This window comes from Heteronotia binoei, chromosome 6, assembly GCF_032191835.1.
Source record: "Heteronotia binoei isolate CCM8104 ecotype False Entrance Well chromosome 6, APGP_CSIRO_Hbin_v1, whole genome shotgun sequence".
Lineage (NCBI taxonomy): Eukaryota > Metazoa > Chordata > Lepidosauria > Squamata > Gekkonidae > Heteronotia > Heteronotia binoei.
Window position 1 is genome coordinate 131,792,771 of NC_083228.1, and position 25,750 is coordinate 131,818,520.

Here is a 25,750-nt window from a genome sequence, read left to right on the forward strand (position 1 = left end):
TGGGGATGTTCATCACTGAACATTCCTAAAAAAAACAACCCCCCCCCCCCTTTGCAAGCTAAAAACTAGCTAAATTTAGAAATGTTCACCCTGCTACGTGATCATCATTCTCATTTGCAAAGTGCCTTTTTTCATATAAACAATCCAAAACAGCATCTCCCTCCTGGTATAGAATGTCTGGGACAGGGGTGGCCAAATTCGCTTAAAGTAAGTGCCGTATATAAGTATACGGTTTTGTATAATAAGTATAATAAGCATCAGATGTTTGAGAGCCACAAGACATGAATGCCAGATGTCTGAGAGCTGCAAGGAAGGGAGGGAGAAGTGGAAAGAAAGCAGCTTTAACTTTAAATGCATTCTACAAAGCCATCTGACTTGGCTTGAAGAAGTGATTTAAAGTGAGAAACGCCTTCTCCAAGCCAGCCGACAGAGCAGTGGGGGCTTCGAGAGCCACACAATATGTGTCAAAGAGCCACATGTGGCTCCTGAGCCACAGTTTGGCCACCCCTGGTTTGGAAACTTTGGAGGTGGAGCCAGGAGACATTGAGTGTGGAGCCAGGAGCAAGGGTGTGACAAGCATAATTAAACTCCAAAGGGAGTTCTGGCCATCACACTTCAAGGGACCCCACACCTTGTAAATGCCTTCTCTCCTTGGAAATAATGAAGGATAGGGGCACCTTCTTTGGGAGCTCATAGAATTGGACCCCGCAGTCCAATCCTTTTGAAACTTGGAGGGTGTTTTGAGGAGAGGTGCCGGATGCTATGCTGCAAATATGGTGCCTCTACCTCAAAAAAACAGCCCTCCCAGAGCGCCAGATAAATTCTCCATTATTCCCTATGGGAATTGTTCTCCATACGGAATAATGGAGTGCCCAGCAGACATTTCCCTCCCCTGCTTTCTGATGACTCTGAAGCCGGGAGGAGGGCCTCCAAACCGGGGGATCCCCTGCCCCCACCTGGGGATTGGCAACCCTCCTTGGCAACCCAGCATTCCGTTGGCCGGCAACGTCTTTTTCCGCTCTCAACCGCCACGCACGTTGCCTAGCAACCCTACCCCCACCCACAGATTCCCCCGTCCCCTCCCTTCCCGCCTCGCCCAGTCCCCACCCCTCCGCCCCGCCCTCCCCCACCCCTCCAAACCCCGCCCCCTCCCCTTCCGTCACTTCCTGGAGGAGGAGGCGGACCGCGGGGGAGCCCCCTGGTGACGAGAGGGAGGGCGGAGCGAGCGGCTCCATGATGGCGGCGGGGCTGCAGCCGCGGCGGCGACGACTCCGGGGCCCTGCGTGGCGGCAGGCGGCGGGACTTCCGCGTTGCTCCTGAGGGAAGCGCCGGGGCTTTGCGCTGATGGGGAGCGGCGGCAGCGGCGGGAGCGGGCGGCGGGAAGAGCAGCAGCAGCAGCAGCGCCGCTTTTGAGCGAGAGGCGAGGGAAGCCAAGCCCAGCCTCGCTTGCAGGGGGCTGGGACCCACCGCCAGGCCGGCCGGCTCGCTCGCTTGCTCGGGGGAGGGGATGTGGCGGTGGATCCGTCAGCAGCTGGTAAGTGGGGAGGGGGGGGTGGGCTGGCCGGGACCCTCTTCCCTCCTCTGCAACTCTTTCCGCCCCCATCTGGGGAGGGAGAAACGCCTCTTCAGTTTCTCCTCCCCCCCCCTGATTCCTTTCCTTTTTTTCCTCCTCGGTAGGGCTATTCTCTCTTCTGCAATGTTACCTCTAAGCTGCAGAGTCTTGGGTTGGCGTTGTTGTTTGTTTGGAGGGGTTTTTTGAGTTTTAAATAGTTTATTAATATCTCAAAAGTAATATTAATTTTTTTTTAAAAGTAAGCCTCAAAATTACAGAGCGGAAACTGAAACGAAATTGAGCAAGACTGCAAAATAATACTTAGGTGGTTTAGCCGTACAGATAAACCATCAATAGCAGATCAAAGTCAAGGATCTCTTTGGTAATTTACGATATGAATTTCTTCCAGAAGTTGTATATTGAAAAATGGGAAACCCTTTCTCTTCAAAATTAGACAGGCAGCAACGTGCCCTCTAAGCTGCAGAGTCTTGTGAGCAGAAATTCTACTTTGCCAGCTGCTGCATGAATTATTGCGCTCTGGGGTCATCCTTCCTGAGCGAAGACAAAAATGGGTGAGCCGGAGGCTAAAAATCTTTGAGCTGGCTCACGCTAACTCCGCTTAGAGGGAACATTGCTCTTTTGCCCTTTTCTTCCTCGTGGATTTAAGTCCAGCAAGCACGTTGCAGACCCAAAAGCGTTTTGGGTCTTGAGCTTTCGAGTGTCAAAGCTCCCTTCGTTAGGAAAAACTTACGCTAATTCCTATAGCTGAGCTCTTTTTCTCCCCCACCCCTCTATTTAAGGCATGGACCAAAGCAGCTTGTCTGTCTCAAATTGGTTGTCTTTTATGCTTTCTGGGGTTTTCTCTTGGGGAGAGAGAAGGTAGAAATATTTTCCATAAAACACATCCTTTACTTCTAAAGCTTTCTTCTTCACGTCTCTCTTTCTCTGTCTTTTCCTTCTACCCTGTAAGAGTGTATTTTAAATCACTGAAGGAAAGTTGAGACCATACTTTTTTTTCTGGCTGCCATATGTAGAGTAGCAAGGCGGATGCTGGGTGGAAGTTGCTGTGCAGGGCTCAGAGGTTTCACACATCCTTCTTATATCTTATTTTTTTAGATAAGGATGCCAGGGATTGAACCTGAGACCTTCTTTCATGCAAAGCACATGTTTTACATTTGAACCCTGCCCTTTCTGTTATTCCTAAGGATCCCAAGGGTGTGTTTATGCATAAATCCCTGCCTTCGGGCTTGAGGGCTTGATGCCTTTCACAAAACCATCTTCCTCCCCGCTTGACTTGTGCTGTCAAGGTGCGAGTCCCCCCTCCCCAGTCTGTTTTATTCTTGGAAAACATCTCTGCGGTTCTTGAGTGTGGAGTTTAAGGTGTTAAAAGCCTGCACCTGAAAATGTCAAGTGTGCACGTGACAAATTGTGTCTGGAAGCACACATGGTTGAGAGCAGGGATTGGCTGCAGCTCCCTAGGGAGAGTTTGATCTGTGCAGTGCATGAACCAGCCTTTCCCCTTGTGTATTCTGGGACTCTCTTGACACCTCCTTGTTCTACCGCTTGCACACTCTTGCTCCTGTGTCCCCACAGGGCACATTCCCCTCCCACTCAGGTGTCTTGAGTTAGCTTAGTAGGTGGGCAAATGAGGTAATCCTTGTCAGAAAATGGGGTTGCCAGCAGCTGAAAGAAAAATTCCTGGCAAATCACAAACAGAGACCTTTCAGTTTAAGAGTAGTTACAGAAAAGAACCACGGAATTGCAAGATTGAATTGTGAAAGCAGTGTTACAACACAGATGCGCTCCTCCTTCTGGGAGTTGGAGAACTGTGTTCATTTCTTCAGTTGAGCTTGGCAGCTTTTGGGCTGGCGCAGTCAGCTCGCCCTTGAGAACAAGCTCTGGCTTTTGAAACAAGACTTCAAAGATTTCACTGTTGTCAATAACAATCATTTTTATTTTTACAGTGAGTCTCATCAAACACAACATTCCCAGATTGTTTAGCTGGGATTAAGGATTTTTTTTAATGAACAAACCAGCAATCCAGTTTTGAAGTAAAATTGGGCTGGTCTGCGATGGGAAATTTGTAAATATTTGGATTAGACATCTTTGGCTGTTACTTTTTGAATGGTTTGGTAAACTGTTTGATCTGAGTGGCAGGTCTGGATGGTTTTCTTTTGCATATTTCTTGTTCTAGTTCCCATTTTAGTACTCAGTCCTCCAGCTTTTAAACATTTACAATAAAATAAGTAGCATGTGATTTTTTTTTTTAACCAAGCCTCAGCCTTCCTGTGCTTTATAGCAAACAATTTGCTAAGAAAGTACAACTGGAGAGGGGCTTTCCCCCCTCATGAGTTGTGCATTTACACAATGATAATAAGTGTAATGAAATACAGTAACTGAAATGGAAAAGTCTGCAACCCATTCACAAAAGAAGTAAACGTCCAGGTATTGATTGCCTCTTTATGAATTGTCCATAATATAAACTGCAGGAGCACTTAATGGTAATCTTATAATTTATAGAAACGCTGCACGCTGAGTGAGGAGAAAATGCTTCAGGCACTTCATGGAGATGCTACCATTATGTTTTACAGTTAGCTTGTTTTGTAATTGATTATATCTGGATGGGTTTTCAGCTTTAGAGAAGAAGCTAAAGTAACATGAAATGAGTTGTTTCAATACTCCTAGGATGTTTATGTAATTTTTCAAGCTGTTTAAAAAGGAGAGTGGCCTTTTGACTTAGAAACAAAAAGGGCTACCCTAGTTTGAGGCACAGAAGTAAAGCTTCCGTTGACTGTCGATCACGCTGTTTATTGTTTGGGTTTAATGCTGGAGCCATATTGTACCAAAAGGAAACAACTTCTATGTCATAGGGAAATTATGTTCTTTGCTATACATTGCATCCCCCCCCCCCAGCTTTGTCTAGCAGCATAGGTTGTGTCTGGTAGCTGTTATTGCTTTATAATTACTCCATCAGGAATCATCAGTGCATACATACACATTTACCAGCTACCTTGATAGTCTGAGTTAAGCAGCTGGTAGCTCTTTTAATGCAATAATCCCCAAACTCCACATCAAGAAACAACAGCGAATGCCCTGTGAGAAATAATTTACTGACTCGTGTGAATCTAAAGCAGTGTCTTCGGAGGCGGCTGTCTTGCTTCATCTTTGTATGATCTCTTGCTCTAGCCTGAGCTGCGTCCTATGTGTGGTCATGGCCAGAACATTGTCTCACGCAAATGCACCAGCATATCTGAGGCTAAGTATCTCACATTGAAATCTATAGGGTTTTTACACTTATGCTCTTTGAGGGGCTCAGAGGTATCATATTCAGTCACAGCACATGTAATTAACTGTGCTTTCTTCTATTTAAGGCCAGCATTGCGTGCTTATTCCGTTATGTCTTCTGGTTACTTGCACACGGCTAAACAGTGATTTCTAAAGTAATCTGTGAACTAGCCTAAAAGAGCCAATGTGCGGTGGTTAGAGTGTCAAACTAGGGTGTGGGAGACCAGGTTTGAATCCTTGCTTTGTCATGGAAGCTCAACCTAATAGCGTAGTGAGTGTGAAGTGCTGGAGAGGAGAACAGTGTAAGCTGTTTTTGATCCCCCATTGGGGAGAAAAGTGGGGTATAAATAAAGTAAATCATAGAGTTGGAAGGGACCTCCAGGGTCATCTAGTCCAATCTCCTGCACAATGCAGGAAATTCACAAATACCTCCCCCTCACACACATACATCCCCAGTGACTCCTGCTGCATGCCCAGGAGATGACAAAAGCTTCCAGGATCCCTCACCAAACTGGCCTGGAGAAAAAATGCTGACTGACGCCAACTGTCAGTCTGCATTTCCCTGGGCATGTAAGAAAGGACCGCAAGAACTAAGCATTGATGCAACCCTTCGCACCCTCCTTCTCATGATCTGCCTAATTCACAGAAACAGCATTGCCGTCAGATGGCCATCAATCTTCTGCTTAAACGCCTCCAAGGAAGGAGATCCCACCACCTCCCGAAGAAGCCAGTTCCACTGAGGAACTGCTCTAACGGTCAGGAAGTTCTTCCTAATGTATAGTTGGAAACTCTTTTGATGTAATTTCAACCTGTTGGTTCTGGCCCAACCTTCTGGGGCAACAGAAAACAATTCTGCGCCATCCTCTATATGATAGACCAACTTAAGTAAAATTAAGTTAGTTCAGGTATAACTAGATACTGTGCTACTGTAAATTTGGGCCTAAAAGCCAGGCCTCGTTCCAGACATATGAAGACCTCTGCTAGATCAGACCAGTGGTCCATCTAGTTCAGCATCCTGTCTCACACAGTGGCCAAAGCAGTCCTTTGGAGGGCCAACAGTACGGCATAGAGCAGGGGTGGGGAACCTTTTGTTCTGCCAAGGGCCATTTGGATATTTATAACATCATTCGCGGGCCATACAAAATTATCAACTTAAAAAATAGTGCTCCGCCAAGGGAGAATAATTCAGACCAGCAAAATTAATGCAAATAATTGTTTTTCTATTTGAAGTCATGTGGGGTGATCCTACTCCTTCCCAGCTCCCAGCCTGCTGCCCTAGGCAAATACCTAGCTCCAGGGCTTTTTTTGTAGAAAAAGCCCAGCAGGACCTCATTAGCATATTAGACCACATTCCCTAATGTTAACATATTAGGTCACACACTCATTAGCATATTAGGCCACACCATCTGGGATGATCAAGTGCATCCCTCCCTCCCTCTCTCTCTTCATGCAGAAACTGCAGCTGCTCCCAACAGATCCTTAAAGGCACTCACACACCCCAGCAGCAGTCCTTCACAATGCCCACCACTCAGGCTCCACAAAGAGAAAGAGAGCAAGGAAGGATGGAACAGAAATAAAGAAATGGGGGGGGGGGGTGAGCCCGTGCAGCTTGGCTGGGCCCTGCAGTCCCAGCCAGCCAGGCCCCTGGGGGGGGGGTGCTACTGGACAGTGTGGCTGGGCCCCACAATCCTTGCCAGCCAGGCCCCAGGGAGGCCGCCATGTGGTTTGGCTTGGCCCAGCAATCCCCAAGGGCCAGACCAAGTGATCTCAGGCCTAACGTTCCCCACCTATGGCATCTCTCTCTCTCGGCTTGGCTTCGCGAACGAAGATTTAAGAAGGGTGCAATAGTCCACGTCTGCTGCAGGCTAGCTGGTGGCTGACAAGCCCAATGCGGGACAGGCAGATCCGGCCACAGTGGCTGCAGGGAAATGTCTGATTTGGGGTTGGTGCTGTAGCAGTGCGATTCTTCCTCAATCTCCTTTTGTCTTCAAGACCAGCTATGCGTGCGTTCTCAAAGGAAGAGACAGCCTGGTGGGTGGTGTGCCTCCATGCTTTGCGATCTGAGGCTAGGTCAGACCACTGGTGATGGTTGATGCGACAGGTGCCAAGGGATTTCTTCAAGGAGTCCTTGTACCTCTTCTTTGGTGCCCCTCTATTTCGATGGCCGGTGGAGAGTTCGCCATACAGGGCAATCTTGGGAAGGCGGTGGTTTTCCATCCTATGGCATAGAGGCTGAGGTTTTCCCCTGATGTTGCCTCCTGGCTCTGGGATTCAGAGGTTGAGTGCCTCTAACTGTGAAGGTTCCCCTCAGTCACAATGGCTAGTCGCCACTGATAGACCTGTCCTCCATAAATCTAGCTTAATCCCCTTTTAAAACTGTCTATTCCTGTGGCCCTCACTGCATTCTCTTGTAGCAGATTCCACATTTTAATCACTCTCTCTGTCAAGCACCATTTCCTTTATTCCGTACTGAACCTATTGTCCATCAGCTGCATTGGATGCCCTAAAGTTCTAGTATTTTGAAAGAGGGAGAAAAATTTCTCCTTCTCAGCTCTCTCCACCCCATGTGTAACTCTGTAAACCTCTAACATGTCCCCCTCCCTTAGTTGTCTCTTTTCTAAACTAAAAAGCCCCCGACTCGCTGGCCTTTCCTCATAGGAAAGGTGCTCAGACCCACTAAAAAATTAAGTTTGTCTGCCATAAATATCTTTTTTCTGTCCCCAACTATTGTACTCGTGGGTGTGTGGGGGCGTGGTTGTGTTGATGTCCCAGAAACCAAGCTTTGCTTTATTAAACCTCTTCAGAGGCTGAGCACTCCGCTGTATCATTCCAGCACCAAAGTGCTCATTTGTTCTTTTTATGCTGTAAACACTGGCAGGGCTGCCATTTCCTTCACAGCAGTTGCCTCCCACACTGTGGGCCTCCTGTCACTACTTATTTAGCTCTTCTGCCCTGTGCACCCTCAGCCCAGCTTCAGGGGGCTCATCTACACCTCAGAGTGTGGAGTCAAGGTCAGATTTGGGGATGCTGAATATTTCAAGCAAAATAGAGAAGTCAGCCAGCAAGGTACACCTAGAATATTGTGCTTTTTTTCCCTTCGGTAAAGCTGGTGTCCATGTAGTATAAAGAAGCAAGGGTGGGCATGAGCCGCAGTCTTGCAGTTCCGTTCATGTTTTTTGGCTGAACCACAAATCAGTATACTGGTTCACGAAACGAACTGGTTTGCAAGCCCCTTGCTTTCTGCTCCCAGCAGCCTTGTATTGCTTGTCGTTTGGGAGCCCTTTCTCAGACAGATGTTTGAGTTTGAATATGCAGAAAAGATACTGACAACAGGATAGCCATATTAAAGGTGAGGAAGTGTGTGTTAAGTCAGGAAGTCTGTGTTCCAACTAATAACAGTTGCTTAAGTAAAGGATCATTGTAGTTTTTGAAGGATGTGGGAATGAAACTTTCCTGAATAGGGAAGAGGCAGCTGCCGGTTGAGACTAGATGTACATGATCAGCAGGCTCAGTCGAGACATTCTTCCTGTAGTATCATGGCCAACTCAGATTTGAAAAGATACAACTTGTACAGGTTGGGAAGCAGTGTGTAATTGAAGCACTGACGGCACAAAAAAGAAGATACGTTAAAGTTGACAGAGGCACTGAAATACAGCCAGGCAGGGAATTTATAGATGTAATCAATGAAGTGTGGTTGAATTCAGGCATCTCGTCAACCCTGATAAAACCCCAAACATGCATTGGGGTCCTGGTACTACATGGTCCACAGACTTCTGTGACTGGTGAGAGAGAACTACCATTCCGTAGGTCCAGGAGCTAGCCGTCCACAGCACCTTCTTTAAGCTGGAGGCCATTCCAAACTGCTGTGATCATCCTAGCGGTGTTGGCAGTAGATGCCATGTGACCTTGGGACCTTGTCTCAGAGCCTCAGTGTGAGTGAGCCTGCCAAGGATTGGCTGCCTCTACTGATGAGGCAGGGAGAGTCAGCATTGCTTGGCTCTTTCTGGATGGTGCCCAGTGTTTGTTTTTTCTTTCTTAAACCTCAGAGTGTGGGATCAAGGTCAGATTTGGGGATACGGAACACTTCAAGCAGTAGCACCGGGCAGAGTTGATTATCTGTTTTAAAAGCTGAATTACCTTACAGTTTAGATTTGCGGTTGTTTTTGGCGTCAAGTCGCAGCAGACTTATACAGTGACCCTGCAGGGTTTCCAAGGCAGAGGAGACATTCAGAGGTGGTTTGCCATCGCCTGCCTGTATGTCACGACTCTGCTATTCCTTGGAGGTCTCCCATCCAAACACTAGCCGGGGCTTAGTTTCCAAAATCTGGCAAGATCAGGCTAGCCTGGGCTATCCAGGTCAAGGCATGGTTTAGATAGCGATTCCACACAGGTTTGAAAATCAGAATTAGCATTCTTGGCAGCATAATGGCAGACTGACGTGAGCGGCCCTTCATTAGGGAGTGGCAGAGCGTGCAAACGCAGTTGGAAGAATAATTTCAAGATCAGCACAGTGATCAATCTTTCTTTGATCATGGTAAACACATCTGGGTCCATCTGCAAAAAAAGTTTGGTCCGTGCTGTGCTTGTACTGCGCAGTTTGTTTCCTTGGAGTGGGGTGTAGTAAGAGTAGTTCATATTGGCTTTCTGGGCATCTTGAAGGTTCAACGTTATTTTATTTGGAGGGGCTGATTTTGCCACACAAGCACTATAAAATGTACAGCTAACTTATTAGCATTCTGTGCCTTGAAAAGGAGCCGGTTCCAAGTGTTGCGCTGCTCTTTGAGAGAATAAAAGGATGAACTCTTTGCTTTCAGTACAGGGCACAAACAAGCCACAAGCTGCTCTCAACAGGTCCAAACAGAATGAGAACAGAGTAAGAAGCAAACAGATTTGCTAACCGAACATGTGCCAAGATCACAAAGCTGTTTGCTTTAGGAATCTGTAACTCCATTGGGAACCAAGTGAAGCTGCCTTCTACTGAATCAGACCCTTGGTCCATCAAAGCCGGTATTGTCTACTCAGACTGGCAGTGGCTTTCCAGGGTCTCAAGCTGAGGTTTTTCAAGCCTATTTGCCTGGACCCTTTTTAGTTGGAGATGCCAGGGATTGAACCTGGGACCTTCTGCTTACCAAGCCGATGCTCTGCCATTGAGCCACCACCCTTCCCCCCTAAGTGACTTCTGTTTCATTGTTATCTGAAGAAGCGTGCATGTACACAAAAGCTTACGCCCAGAATAAAACTTTGTTGGTCTTAAAGGTGCCACTGGACTCAAACTTTGTTTTGCCTTTCATAGCGATGGCTTTTATTTTCTGAAATTCTAGGCAATCGATGGATGTATTAAGTGCTGACTTACGGCAACCCAATGAATGGTTGTCCTCCAAAATGACCTCTCACCGATAACCTTACCTAACAGCCTTGCTCAGGTCTTGCAAACTGAGGGCAGTAGCTTCCTTAATTGAGTCAGTCCATCTCAGGCAGGGCCTCTTCTTCTTTTCCTGCTGCATTCACTTTCCCTAGCATTATTGTCTTTCCCTGTGAGCATTGTCTTCTCATGGTGTGACCAAAGTATGATAGCCTCATTTAGAAGAAGATATTGGGCTTATATCCTGTCCTACACTCTGAATCTCAGAGTCTCAGAGTGGTCACAATCTCCTTTACTGTCCCCTCCCCCACCAGACACCCTGTGAAGTAGGTGGGGCTGAGAGAGCTCTTACAGCAGCTGCCCTTTCAAGGACAACTCCTGCAAGAGCTATGGCTGTCCCAAGGCCATTCCAGCAGGTGCAAGTGGAGGAGTGGGGAATCAAACCCATTTCTCCCAGATAAGAGTCCGCGCACTTAACCACTATACCAAACTGGCTCTCCACACCAAACTGGCTCTTTTAGCTTCTTGGGAGAATTCAGACTCTCTGTAGAGGAGTTATTACTGCAGAGCTAACACACAGGAAGTATACAATAATATACAGCATGCAACCAAGTTGGTAGAGTGGGTATGCAGACCAATTGTGCAGTCTCCCTAAATACAGATACCTAGATTTTCAATCCACTCAATTGCAGCTGGAGTAAAACTTTACAACCAAAAGCCCCCTTGCACAGCTGCCGGACAAGTTTGGTATTTGTTACATAGCTGTCAATACACCACAAATCCTGCATTATAGTTGTGCGGGGTAAGTCTTCTGTGCATGTGGGATCTTCGGACCCTGCACTGGCTTCCAGTGATATACCGAGTCCGGTACAAGGTGCTGGTTATTACCTTTGGTTATATGGCCTGGGACCTGCCTACCTGAAGGACCGTCTCTCCCCACATGTTCCCCAGAGAGTACTGAGGTCAGGAACACAAAATCTCCTCACTATCCCTGGGCCAAAAGAAGCCCGCTTGAAATCCACCAGAGAAAGGGCTTTCTTCGTTATGGCCCCTACATGGTGGAATCAGCTGCCGGAGGAGGTGAGGGCCCTGCGGGACCTTGTCCAGTTCCGCAGGGCCTGTAAGACGACCCTCTTCCGGCTAGCCTACACCTAGCTAAGATGAGAACTCAATGTAGCTTGCCAGACTTCTGTTTTATATGTTTTATATGTATTTGGAACGTTTACTGGTTTTTAAGGTTTTAACTGTTTTAAATGTTTAATGGTTTATATATTTAAATATTGTTTAATTTTTATGTCGATCAATTGCTGGAAGCCGCCCTGAGCCACTTGTGGGAAGGGCGGGATACAAGTCATAGATAAATAAATAAAATAAATAAAAAAATAGTAGAGAAATGGAATTAAAACAGGATATAAATGCATTTGCTGCTATTGGAATTGCCAAAATTGGAATAACAGCTCTTTTAATAGTCCCGACGCCGTATGCAGAGGCTTGCTGCAGCTTTAAGGATTGTTAGGACTTGCTGTAGTAGAGTGTTGGAAGTGGCACTACAGTCAGGGCCAGCCCTGCCACTGGGCAAGCTAGGCAATTGTCTAGGGCGCTGGCCTTCTGGGGGTGCCAAGTTGGGCGCCCCCCGTGTGACTCAGTGACGTTATCAGTGTGTGGTGGGGCAGAAATTAGCCTTGCCTACGGTGCCAGACAGTCTAGGACTGGCCCTGACTACAGTAAACAAACGAGGAAACAAATAGTTCTAGACTAACAATAGGTTGATTAAACGATTCTCCCTCCCCCAAGAACTGAAGCACTGTTGGATATGCAGGCTGTGGTGTCCTGTGTGGAAAAAAATTCCTGTGGTAAAGGTATTTTGAGAATCACCGCTGTCGAGGGAAGCTGTTCTCAGTGTCACCTTAGAGCTGATCATACGAACCGTGAATGGTTTTATTTGGTTCAAATGCTGCCTTGGCCTTAGATTAAAGATCCTTCTCAGCCGTGGTTTGCCTTCTCTCCTTAGGCAGGAGCAGTGATCCTGCTGGGTCATTGCGTGGATGACTGAGATAAGGAGTGGTGTGTAAATGAATCTGAACTGTTGCTTATCACCAGGGAAGGAGTCAGTGCGCTGCTATCTAGCTCTTGCCTGAGTGAGTATTTCAAGTGTTGTGTAACAGGCTAGGTGCAGCTGTTTGTGTGCAGAAGAATCCAGCCGTTAGCAAGCCAGCAGCTGCCCTGGCTCAGTAGTACAAGGGGAAGAGTCTGTTAGGAAACTTCACGTGGCATTTGAAGCAGAGGAAATTATCTCATCAAATGCAAATACGGCACTCGATAACCGCAGAAGCAAGGAAGCTGGGACAGTGCTCTCTGTCATGAATCAGAGGGCCCTTGAGGCTTATGAGCTCTGTAGAGTAAATTCCTGCTTTGCGTTACTCCAGAAGCAGTAATATAGATTCCAGATATCTTTGAAGGTCCCTGTTTCACATTGAACTTGCTTCCCTCCCCCCACCTTTCTTTTTTTAGTAAGTCAGTCTCTACATGGAGGGTTCTGGATTCATCTCTAGTCTTGTGCTGCTAACCATGCAGAAGAAGTGGTGGCTTTAGACAGTGAAAAATATGAAAGCAGCGTCACACCAGAGTCGGAAATGACTTGTGCTTGCACAGGGGACTGCCTTTTTATACAGCCCTACAGTCGTGAAAGGAGCCATTTAGTTCACTTGGGGTCCCAGTGAGCATGCAGATGACTACTTGCACCAGTGTTCTAATTTATTTTATATTCTGTTATTTTATTCATTCCTACTCTGCCTTTCTCACCAATGGGGACCTCAAGTGACTTGCAGCATTCTCCTCTCCTCCATTTTATCATCACAACATCCCTGTGAGGTAGGTTAGGCTGAGAGCATGTGACTGGCCCGAGGTTACCCAGTAAGGTTACACTGCATGAGCAGGGGTTCAAGCCCAGGTATTCTAGATATTAGCCTGACACTCTTAACCACTATACCACACTGATTTTCATTCTGCTGCCACGTGGGGCACTTCCTTACTGGAGCAGGGGTTTGCATGCTTGGTTTCTAACTTACTTTATTTATTTTTTGGTTTGGTGCTTATGCCAGTATATAAGTGCTAGCAAGAAATTCCAGTGTACAGTGTACAGCTCTACAGAAGATAACTTTCTGCCAGGTTCTTGCAGTATACATTGGATTCTTCCCCCACCCCTGCTCTAGGAAATCATGGCTAAGCAGGTTTTTGAACTTGGAGCTCCAGGTAAAAAAAAAAAAAGCAAGCAAACATATATTTTAAGTCCAGTGACACCTTTAAGGCCAACAAAGTTTCAATTCTGGGTATAAGCTTTGTGTGCATGCACACTAGTTCTTGTAGCTGAAGAAGAGTGCATGTACACAAAAGCTTTTATTCCAAATTAAACATTGTTGATCTTAATGGTGCCACTGGACTCAGACTTTGTTCTGTTGCTCCAGACCAATGCAGCATATATTACATCTTCATCCTGCACCAAATAAGATAAAGGAGCACTGGCATTTGGAGGACATTCTGCCTACCTACCTATCTTGATTGATCAGTTTGACAGCTACATATGGTAGAAAGCAAGCTGCTATAACGCCTCTCTCCGATTTTCAATAAACGAGCCCCTTCCTGAGAGCGCTACATTTGTCATAACGTTAACTGGGTCATGGTTGACCAGCCCCAAGTTTTCAAGGAGGGAAAGAATTCTCTAGACCCTTTTTCAGCCTGGCTTTTAAAGCCTCATTTTGGAACTGAAGCTGTCTTTTGTTGCTGTGATTGATCTTTGCCAGGAGAGAGACACGGAGTGCGATCTTGTCAATTGTCTTGGATGTTTCAGTGGCCAGTGGCACCATCAGTTGGCTGGAAGAGACAAGTATTAGGTTACTAGAGAGTCTGTTCCAAAACTTCTGGCCAGGATGCAATGCTGCTCAGTCCATGGCATCAGAGCGGGTGCGGTGTGATGGTTAGAGCATCAGACTAGAATCCAAGAGTCCCAGATTCAAATTCCGGCCCTGCTGTGGAAGCTCACTGGGTCACCTTTGGCCAGTTACATACTCTCATATGGTTGTTAAGCTAAATGGAGGAGAGTAGAATGATTTAAGCCACTTTGGGTCCCCATTGGGGTAAAAGGAAGGGTATAAATTAAGTGAATTAGTTGTGCCATAGGGTTCTTGTGGGGAGCTCTATTTTGCTTTCTGTCTGCTACCTCAAGTGATACGGAGGTTGGGAGTAAAGCTGTCATGATATAGATGATATCATAATGATTCTTCTTTTTAGCAGAGTCAGTCATGGGTGGCAGTAAATCCAGTCGAGTGGGATGGAATGAGCACTGTGGGTGTTTTTACACTGGCAGTTTGCGACTCTCTATCACTGCATTGGAAACTCACCTTTTACATTGCCTAACATTCTCACAACTGTTTTGTATCGTTGCTGCCGGAAGCATCTACATTTGTTTCAGTGAGATGAGTTTTGGAGCTGCTCCTGCAACGTTTTTCTCCACACTAGTTTTGATCTGGTCTTTTCCCTACAGGCATTTCAAACTTGTAGAAGTTTTCATGCGTTTTAAAAGACTCCTCCAAAAGCCACCACAAGGTGCAGTAATTTGCATGAGAACTGACAGCACTTGAAATTTTTACATATCATTGCTTGCCTCATCTAGTAATTTAAATTTGTATTGTTTTTGCAGTGTTGACACGATTTCCAAGCAATCATGTAAGCACTGGTATTCCGGCTGCCCTCTGATCACAGACATCGCCCCCCCCCCCCCAATTGAAATGCTTAAATGTAAAAGGAAAATAATTAAAGCTGAACAGTGGCAGGCGATTTGGATCAAACTGAATGTAAAAACACTCTGTGTCTTTGCTAAAGTTAATTCTGACTCACAAACGTTTGTGCTAGACTAAATGCTATTAGTCATTGGACTTCAGGTTAGTGTAGCAGATGCCCATACAGGTAGCTAGAATGGGCTGGAAAGGGGCCAGCAAACTGAAGCTCAATTCAGACAAGATTTGAAGTACTGTTGGTCAGTATCCAGGGGAAGATGGTTCTCCCTTCTCTGGAACGAGTTGCACTCTGCTGAAGGGACCTGTCCAGCTGTTTGATTCACCAGCTCTTCAGGTTTCATGTAGCAAATGGTACCTTTTGCCAGCTGTGATGCTTCTTGAGAAAGCAGAATCTGCTTGCAGTTTTAAGACCCTGATCACATCAGGGTTAGGTTACTTCAGTGTTATACCGTACATTGGTCTATCAGTGAATACTGGCCATGGTGACTTAAGAACATAAGAGAAGCCATGTTGGATCAGGCCCACCCAGTCCAACACTCTGTGTCATATAGTGGCCAAAAAACCCAGGTGCCATCAGAGGTCCATCAGTGGGGTCAGGACACTAGAAACCCTCCCATTGTTCTCCCGCTCCCCAAGCACCAGGAATACAGAGCATCACTGCCCCAGACGGAGTTCCAACAATACGCTGTGGCTAAGAGCCACTGATGGACCTCTGCTCTATATGTTTATCCAATCCTCTCTTGAAGCTGTCTATGCTTGTAGCCGCCGCCACCTCCTGTGGCAGTGAATTCCATGTGTTAATCACCCTTTGGGTGAAGAAGTACTTCTTTTTATCCATTCTAACCCAACTGCTCAGCAATGTCATTGAGTGACTTAATGGAACCTCCCTGTTCAGAGGCAGTCAGCTTTTGAAACCCAATGCCAGGAAGCAACAACAAGGAAGACCTTGGCCTGAATGCCTTGTTGTTGGACCTCCAGAGGACCTGGCGGCCGCTGTGTGAGACAGGATGCTGGGCTAGATGCACCACTGGTCTGATCTACACAGGGCTGCCTTTGAAGAATGTTACGGAATTCTCTAACTGGGGCACAAAGCAGTTGTGCAAACATGAGGGGAAAGTTCACAAGCTGCTGGTTGTTTCAAAATGCGATATGTAAAATTTCCAGGTGCGTTAGAAAAAAACTGAAGTACGCACAATACTTTGATAAGAAACTAACCTGAATTCATTATGCTGCTTTAGCAGCATAAAATGCATCTTTTATAACTTAACTAGTATACAAAATTGTACTAATTCATGTATACATGAAAGTTAAAGGTATTAAAAGCCTTATTTTTCTGTAGTTGAAAGAGCTGAAAACTGTTCCACCCTGTGCTACCTTAGCACATATGTCTGAAAAGCAGGGAGGTAGGAGTTGAAAGTCAAAACTTAATTTTTCAAATTCCTCAGTTTTTCCATTAGCAAAATGGCAGGAGGTGGGAGGAGTTTGGAGGGGATGAAGACAAAAATCAGATTTTTTTTCTCCCCGTACACCTCTGAGCTAAGCATAATTTTATGAGCTGGTATGTACCTTTTAAAAACACTGAAGAATACCTGAAGAATACCCCCCCTGCACAAATTTGTCCATATGCTAAGGTAATCAGACACCCTGTTGCATGTGCCCCTTAACTGAGATGGATGCCCGCAAGAGACGTACTTTTCTGTCATGGTCCTTTTCTGTGATGGCATGTTGCCTGTGGAGCACCTTCTGTGCAGCAAGTAATCAAACACTTGCTTTGTAAAAGTTTTAGGTGGCTGGCAAAGATATTTTGTTGTCTGAGCCATTTGGTACTCATTTATTGTTGATGCTTGCTAGTGTCCCTGCTGGCTTTTAAATGTAGCTTTAATTGTTTCTAGTGTTTACATGTTGTATTTTGTTTCCTGTTCTTTATTGTTTTTGTTGTTACTGACTTTTTATCTTGTTGCTGCTTTTTGTGAACAACTTCAGAGCCAGTTTGGTGTAGTGGTTAAGTGCATGGACTCTTATCTGGGAGAACCGGATTTGATTCCCCACTCCTCCACTTGCACCTGCTGGAATGGCCTTGGGTTAGCCATAGCTCTGGCAGAGATTGTCCTTGAAAGGGCAGCTGCTGTGAGAGCCCTCTCCAGCCCCACCCACCTCACAGGGTGTCTGTTGTGGGGTGAGAAGATATGGGAGATTGTAAGCTGCTTTGAGTCTCTGATTCAGAGAGAAGAGCGGGGTATAAATCTACAATTCTTCTTCTTCAAAAGATTTGGCTGACAGGCCACCATTTTGAAAGGAACTCTTTCCCATGTGATAGTTTGATTTACCAGCTTACAGTTATGTTTTATTCCACCACCACCCCTCCAGTTCCTACTTTGATCATTCCTAAATGGTAGTGGTTTGTTTTGCATGGAGTTGCCCCTAAAAGATATTTTTGCTCTGCATCAATAGCACTTCTCCCCATGAAACTGTACTTTAAGAAACCTGTGGCAAACCTTGTACAGCTGGCAAAGGGGAAATAAAATTACCCCAAGGCATTGTACATGATCTTTAATTGATCTGTTCCCAATAAGAAAAAACTCGTGTCCAAGCCTGATCCCAACAACTAGGCATACCATGGTGAATAATAGGGAACGGCTGGCGACCCTACACAAAAAAAAATAGTCTACACTTTTGAATTTATTAAATGATAAACCATTTGGGTAGAGCAGACTTCAGCCCTAATGCTGTTCTTTTGTGTCTTGCCAAAAGTGGAACAGACAGTTTGGCCTGAGTGCTGGGGGGGGGGGTGGGGGTTGCGCTGCCTCTTCACAAAAACAAAATTGCTGTGAAGATAGATGTGTGGTTATCTCAGCAGCATATGAATTAAGAGCTCACTTTGCAAATGCCTGTGTGGAGAGCCCTTAGCAGGTGACTCAAATACACAACTCCAAAATAGCAAGCAGTGCAAAGTTTATGGGAGTGGACTTTCCTGCCTCTCTCCGCCCCACAACATCACCAGAGTCTATTTTGTTTTATATACTTCATTTATGGGGGCCCAAAGTGGCTTACATTATTCTCCTGGCCTCCGTTCTCACAACAACCCTGCGAGGTCGGTCAGGCTGAGAGAATGTGACTTGCCCGAGGCTGTTGTTAATGTTTAGTTTGTTTACAATGTCATCGTCGGCTTTTAAAATTTACCGTGTTGTTCTGTGCAGCGCGCTGTCAGTGCGCCATAAAACATTGATCTGCCTACCTATTTGGCAGCAAAACCCCCTACACAGTGACTTTTCTCGATATTAGCAGGCTTTATTGCACTGCAGCATTTTTTTTTATTTTTGCATTATCAAATACCACTGAAATTTGAACGTGAAGCTGTTACTAAAGTTCTGTAAAAAGAATCTCCACGACAGTTTTAAGTTCAGTAGAACAAAGTAGGAGTCCAGTAGCACCTTTTAAGACCAACAGAGTTTTTTTTTCAGACAGCAAGCTTTCCTATGCATCCATACTTCATCAGACAATGGAACGGGGTAAAGTGAGAGTCCCTTGGACTGCAAGAAGATCAAATCAGTCGGTCCTAAGGGAAATCAACCCTGACTGTTTCCTGGAAGGTCAGATGCTGAAGCTGAAGCTCAAATACTTTGGCCACCAAATGGGAAGGGAACATTCACTGGAGAAGATCCTGATGCTGGGAAAGACAGAAGGCAAAAGAAGAAGGGGACGGCAAAAGAGGAGATGGCTGGGACGGCATTACTGATGTAACTAACACAAATTTGAGTAGACTTCGGAGGATGGTGGAAGTCAGGAGGGCCTGGTGTGACTTGGTCCTTGGGGTTGCAAAGAGTCTGACTCACCTGTGCGACTGGACAACAATAGTGAGCAGAGCTACTTATAGCTGGTGGGCAGTGGTTAAGAATCCAAAGCGGTACAAGTTTAGAATCCTGTGCGAAATAGTGAAATTACTAAATTTAAAAGAACATCTGGTCTGGATAGCATTTGTGTGGGAAACCGATAAAACAGTAACATGTCAGAATGGGAGAATGAGGCAATAAATGTTGTCTGTTAATTGCTCTATTGCTAGCAGAGCTTTAAGTTCGGATTTCAGCTTGTCCTGGTAAAGCAGAAAGAAAAAAAAATGGCGCAGTGGAATAAAGCCTACTAATATGCAGAAAGTCATCTTGTAGGGGGGGTTTGCTGCCTGTCATTCAGCTGGGGATCCTGGTATTCGTTGCATCATTTATGTGGGACAGATGGCGAAGGTTCTGGCTACAGCTGCCGAATACAGGATATCCCTGCCTTGGCTCGGTCAGTTCCCAGCGGCCTCTCGAGCTACCCAGTAACATTATCACAAGCAGAGAGACATTTGAGGATGAGTTTGGCTCGTAACAGCTGTCGAAAGATCTGCCTGCCTTCACTCTTCTTGCTCAGTTTGTTCTGTACTGAGGGTTTGGGGGGCGGCAGTCTGGTGGTGAGGAAGTGGGTGTGGGCACAGCAGAGGGGGGGAGGGCAGGGATGCGTTTGTTTTGGATGTTGTTGCTTGGGAGCATTGCCTTTGTTTGTGTCTTGTTATAAATGTTCAATTCATGAACTCCTTTCTCATTTTAGTTGCCCTTTTGTTGTTGAGCTGGGCATCTGATGTCGTCATTTTCTCCCCCGAGCTGTCTGTTCTAGAAGCGTTCACTTTGTCTTTGTCTGCTTTTGTATGAACACACTGCATGAAAAACAAAACAAACAGTGGGAGAAATTTCCCCCCTTCTTCTTGGGGGTATGAGTTTGAAAAATGCATTTAGCTGTCAATAAGAAGCTCTTCGGCTGCTTTTGCAAGTTGTCTGGATGCAGCCGAGAAACGTCCAAGTGCATTTTTCAGTCTGCCTTTTTAAGCTTCCAAATCTCTTTCCTGTGCCCAGTGTTCAATATTTGTCAGTCTTCAAATTTGAATTGTAGGCCATGTTGGCACAAAGTGATGCCAAGCCTCTTTGCAGGGTGCGGTGTATGTAGTGCAGGTGAGGAGTACTAAAAAGATGCTTTCCTGAAGTGCCTCCACTGTGAGTAGTCCTTCCGTGCTACAGGTTGCCTCATTCTGTAGCTTATATGGCATCTAATGGTTATCAGAATATACTGGCACAAGTGGGGATCCAAGATACTTGTGAACAGTAGTGGCCAAACTGTGGCTCAGGAGCCACATGTGGCTCTTTCACACATATTGTGTGGCTCTCAAAACCCTCACTGGCTTGGAGAAGGCATTTCTTTAAGTCACTTAGGTGAGCCAAGCCAGAATTTAAAGCTAAAGCTGCTTTCTTTCCACCTCTCCCTCCCCATCTCCTTCCTTCCTTCCTTTCCGCCCGCCTGCTCTCAGACATCTGACATTTATTCTCCAACTCTCAGACATCTGACATTTATTCTACGAGACTCTTACCTTAAGCAAGTTTGGCCACCCCTGCTTGTGAAGGACAAGGAAATCCCTCTTCCCATTCTAGTTGCCATTGCTGCTGCTATCCTTTGGGCTCTCACTCCCCATGAGCTTCCAAGAGCTGACGAGATCAGGCTTGCCTGGGCTATCTAGATCAAGGCACCCAGTTAGTTCTTTTAGGGGATTTTGAACCGTTCAGGCTGTGGAAATCCACCACTGCTGGTTTGCCTCATTTAATAATATCTTTTCAAAGAATACTCTCTAAAACCTTTCCTTCAAATTAATAAAGCAGTAAAGAGTATCGCTTTTGTACCATGGCAGCTTCCTGGATTATCAGGGCTTTTTTTGTAGCAGGAACTCCTTTGCATATCGTGCCGCACACCCCTGATATAGCCAATCCTCAAGTAGGCCCTCCAGTAAAAGCCCTGTAAGCTCTTGGAGGATTGGCTGCATCAGGGGAGCGTGGCCCAATATGTAAAGGAGTTCCTGCTGCAAAAAAAGCCCTGATATTTATTAATATACAGAATTTGTATCCCACCCACTTGCCCGTATAAGGGCCACCACGATAGTAGGCTTCCATGGTACCTAGATAAGATGGGGTTTGAATCACTCGTTCAGCTGTACAAGCATCAACCATAGCACAAGAGTTATTCAACACCTGTATAGAGGAAAGCCAAGTGTATGTGCATTCACTGTGACTTGTGAACAGGGATAAAGTGTTTGCCTCTAGCAGTGTACAACCCAAGCGACTTGTGACCAGAGGCTGTTACTCATCACAGCGTTGTCTCTGTTTGTTCCAAGTATTTCAGCTAATTTTCAGAATAAGCTCTTTTTGAAATAAAAGCTAACGCTGCTGAAATCAATCAGTACAACTTTTAAAGTCAAGGAACGGAGAAGGACTCTAGCCTTCCTCTCTTAACTTCCAGAGCTGTTGCCTTTGGGTGGGACAGAGAACAGCTTTAGAATAAAACATAGCAGGAGTCCAGTGGCACCTTTAAGGCCAACAGACTTTTATTCAGAGTGTCACCTTTTGCACGCATGCTCACTTCCTCAGGCAAAGTGAAAGGAAACTTTCCAGTCCATACATATAAGGTAGAAGTTGAAAAGCGAAGGTAAACCAAACCACTCAGTCGCAACCAACTCAAGGTGGGCTTACGAAGTTCCACCTCATATGATTTTCAAGGCAAGAGATGAGCAGAGTCGGTTTTCCACTGCATTCCTCTACATATCAGTCCCAGACCGATTTTGCACTAGGCTTTGTCCCGGCATCACTCACCTTTTTGGTCCGGTTATGCCGCTGGATTTCGCACAAGTCGCCACAGAACCACAACTTGATCTGCCTCTTTTGAGATCTCACCCCGCCAAATCTTGATGCTGGTTTTCCCAGCCAGTCTTCCTTGGCGGTCTCCCATCCAAGTCCTGCCCTGACTTCATTTCCAAGCTCTGATGGCATCTCATGTGAGTCTGGGCTATTATAGTTTTTAACAACGGTTCAGGCCTGTGCAGAAATACTGGCTTAGCTTTTGTCTGCAATGGATTGAAAAAGCCAAGTTTTAATTTTTGTTAGCCTTCCTGCAGGTTGTCATAGTAATTACGAGTACAGCTCTTCAATAGTAAGATCTGTCAGTTCAACTAAAACGAAACCAGAGGTTCAAGAATTCTTTAACAAGAGACTGACAGATGCTCAGAAGCTCTTTGAGCTCTTCAACAGCTAGTTTGGTGTAGTGGTTAAGTGTGCGGACTCTTATCCGGGAGAACCGGGTTTGATTCCCCATTCCTCCGCTTGCACCTGCTAGCATGGCCTTGGGTCAGCCATAGTTCTGGCAAAGGTTGTCCTTGAAAGGGCAGCTGCTGTGAGAGCCCTCTCCAGCCCCACCCACCTCACAGGGTGTCTATTGTGGGGGAGGAAGGTAAAGGAGATTGTGAGCCGCTCTGAGAATCTTCGGAGTGGAGGGCGGGATATAAATCCAATATCTTCTTCTTCAACTAAAACGAAACCAGAGGTTCAAGAATTTTTTAACAAGAGGCTGACACATGCTCAGAAGCTCTCTTAACGCTGACAATAAAATATTTTGTGTTCTTGCCATTGATACTTATTGCTTGTTAATATTGTTTTCTACCAGTAGGTGTAATGAATAGAGCCAGTTTGGTGTAGTGGTTAAGTGCACGGACTCTGATCTGGGAGAACTGGGTTTGATTCTCCGCGTACAGTTGCTGGAATGGCCTTGGGTCAGCCATAGCTCTCGCAAAGGTTGTCCTCGAAAGGGTAGCTTCTGTCAGAGGTCTCTCAGCCCCACCTACCTCATAGGGTGTTGTGGGGGGTGGGGGAGATTGTGACCGCTCTGAGACTCTGAGATTCAGAGTATAGGGCGAAATCCAGTATCTAAATCCAATATCTAAATAGTGATCCTAAAAACTCAAATTACAAGCCTCAGTGTTATAGCATCTTACATGTAGCATTCAGTAGGGTCTCCTCCCTGACCTAATTTCTACACCAAACTACTGTCCTCGGTAGCCATGGTTTTGCATTTTAAACTACTCTGTAGTGATACCTTTTTTTAAAAAAAATCCACCATCTTCTAATCGCTTGCGTGAAGGTTTCAAGAGCCAACAGATAACAGGAGCGGAATTGATCTGACGAAGCGCTTCTAAAAACCCAAGGTCAACTTTGCCTGGCAAAGCTGCAGGTGACATAATTGCCGCTTAGCTCTGTTTTATGTAAAAATTCTCTTCCACTAACAAATAAAAATTGAAGGTGAGGGTGGGTGGGTGGAGATATTTAGCAAGCAAAGGGCACTTTTTTCTTTTTGCTGAAAAAGGGATTGCCACATTTCCCCTCTCATCAGATCCCCCAAACTTTCTGATGCTTTTGAAATGCAGCTATTCAATAAGAGAGCTGTCTTGGATTTTGGGTTAGTGCCTTGTTTGCTTGGCTCTTAGCATTTTTCTTTATGGATACAGTAATAGAACTCGGGACTTAGGAGAGGATTTATGTGCCTTCAGTGGGCAGCATTTGCATACTGAAACTCCTTTGCTAAGGGAGCTGGAAAGGTTCTAATTTCCTTTATGGCTTGGAAGCAGAAATATTAAACGCTGCAGTTCTTATGCAGAGCTGTGCCCAGAGGGTATCTTTAGTATGCCGTAAGCAGCACGGCAACCCTCATTTTCTATCTGATCACTTCCTTTAAAAGTCTGCATTAAGTAAGATCTAGATACTGGTTTTTTCTCCCTTGATTAGATGGAGTATCCATCATGGAGCCTGAGCAGCCTGTGTACAAAGCTTCCAGTGACTGAGTTCTCAGTGCTGCGGGTTTTATTTCCTTGCTTTCTTTCTGCTTGGCTTTTCCCCCCAGTGGGGTCTCAGAAAAGGCTTATGTTCTCCTTTCCTTCATGTTATTTGGGGAGGGACGGTGGCTCAGTGGTAGAGCATCTGCTTGGTAAGCAGAAGGTCCCAGGTTCAATCCCCGGCATCTCCAACTAAAAAGGGTCCAGGCAAAGAGGTGTGAAAAACCTCAGCATGAGACCCTGGAGAGCCGCTGCCAGTCTGAGAAGACAATACTGACTTCGATGGACCAAGGGTCTGATTCAGTAGAAGGCAGCTTCATATGTTCATAAGGTAAGCTGCAGTAGCCTTTTGTGGCTAGCTCTGCCTTCTGTGGCAGCCATTTTATGGCTGTGCCAGTGCACTATGTCAGAGTTCCAAAGGCTCCACTGTGCACGTGAAATTACATTGTGTTTGTAGTTGGCAGAAGTATCAGACCTGTTCATGAGGGCATTTTAAAGTTACAACACCTTTCCCGATTATTGAGCAGCTAGGTGAACAGCAGGGCTTTTTTTGAGCCAGAATGCAGCTCTAGCTGCTTGGTGTCCGGGGGGTGTGGCCTAATGAGTTCCTGCTGGGCTTTTTCTACAAAAAAGCCATGTGTGAAACAGTGGTGATGTCAGGGGGTGTGGCCTAATGTGCAAATGAGTTTCCTGTGAGCAGGTTTCCTTTGATTTGCCCATTGTCTGAACTAAGCCCCATGGTGTGTTGTTCCAGGTGTGTTGGTGTCCTCACATCTTTGACCAGTAGCTAACTTTGCCATCGTGTCACTTTGCAGTGTCACTTGGCAAGCCAAGCATCTGCAGTTTGTTCCTCTCTGCTCAGGAGGAGGGAGGAAAGTGTGTGTGGGCTGCTGCACAAGGGCAGTGACATCTGGAATAAGCATAGGGGGGGCCTTCTCACCTTGCTGGCTTCCTTTCCCCTTTTGTAATCTTTTTTTTGTTAGAAATTGTAGGGTTTTTGGTAAGTGTAGGAGGGGAAACTTGGCAATTGCAGACTGTGGCATGGAGAAGAAGAACCATACATGCTTCCTTGATCCTGGAAAAACCATGTATGCGTCCCTGTGGAGGAAGGGTGGGGTAGAGCAGTACTTGATAAGGTGGGAATCTAGATAAAAGTATGATATCCACAGTTTCTGACGCCTCATTCATATTCTGTGCTAAAACAGTAATGACCACAACTGTTTCTTTCAAGATTACAGAATTCAAACTTCTGTCTTTGAGTCTTCATTTCCACTACTATTCACCACATCCTCCTTCCTGCCCCATAACCTTAGTTCCTGTATCTTTTGCTTCATCTGTGCTGTGGTTGCGAAGCAGTAGATTTTCCCTGCAGGTGTTGCTTTCTTTTTCTACTTGGGTATCTTCTGGCACACACACGGATGCAGTTATGCTGCTGTAGTCCAAAATTATTAGAACACAGAGGCTAAAAGAATACAATTCATCCTTGTATTTAAATTAACCCAAGGAGCAATTTAGGCACGAGTGGTGGATATATTCTGCTTTCTAGTCTGCTGCTTTGTTATAACCATTTGGCAATTAACATGAGAGGAGGATTTAGGAATTATTAAAAAAGCAAGTGACCTTTGTAGTCTAAGGAAAAGAACTCAGGTCAGATGTAAAGCTTGGGTTCACATTTGTGCTCAGTGGTGAAATTCATTGGCTGCCGTTGGGCATTAATCAGGATTCTTTGGTCTAATTTCCCATGAGCTCAAAGTAAGATTTAGAAAGCAGTGTGCCTGCTAAATGATGTAGAAATTATTTCCAATTATGATTTCTGTGCAGAAGGCAAGGCCTCATTACATCATTGTCTCTTTCTTGCAGGGTTTTGACCCACCACATCAAAGTGATACCCGAACTATTTATATAGCAAATCGTTTTCCCCAGCATGGTCATTATGTTCCTCAGAAGTTTGCAGATAACAGAATCATCTCCTCTAAGGTAAGGGAACCCTGATTTACTTGTGTGATTGCTTTGTGGAGCATTCCTGCGAAACGGCCTTATACTGAACGAGACTGTTGGTCCATCAAAGTCAGTATTCTCTACTC

General features: G+C 45.6%; 1 protein-coding gene across 6 annotated transcripts in view; it reads left to right on the forward strand.

The window, feature by feature from the left end:
- Positions 1 to 1,199: 1,199 nt before the first annotated feature.
- The window catches only part of ATP11B (ATPase phospholipid transporting 11B (putative)), a 132,926-nt gene continuing 108,375 nt past the window's right edge, over positions 1,200 to 25,750 (forward strand). For 3 of the 6 annotated variants that reach the window (XM_060242583.1, XM_060242581.1, XM_060242580.1), the window contains exons 1-2: positions 1,200 to 1,534; positions 25,527 to 25,643. In XM_060242583.1, the coding sequence (XP_060098566.1) occupies positions 1,508 to 1,534; positions 25,527 to 25,643 (144 nt within the window). In that variant the 5' untranslated portion in view covers positions 1,200 to 1,507. The remainder of the gene's footprint in view (positions 1,535 to 25,526; positions 25,644 to 25,750) is intronic. The other 3 variants (XM_060242578.1, XM_060242584.1, XM_060242579.1) reach the window with 1 other exon arrangement.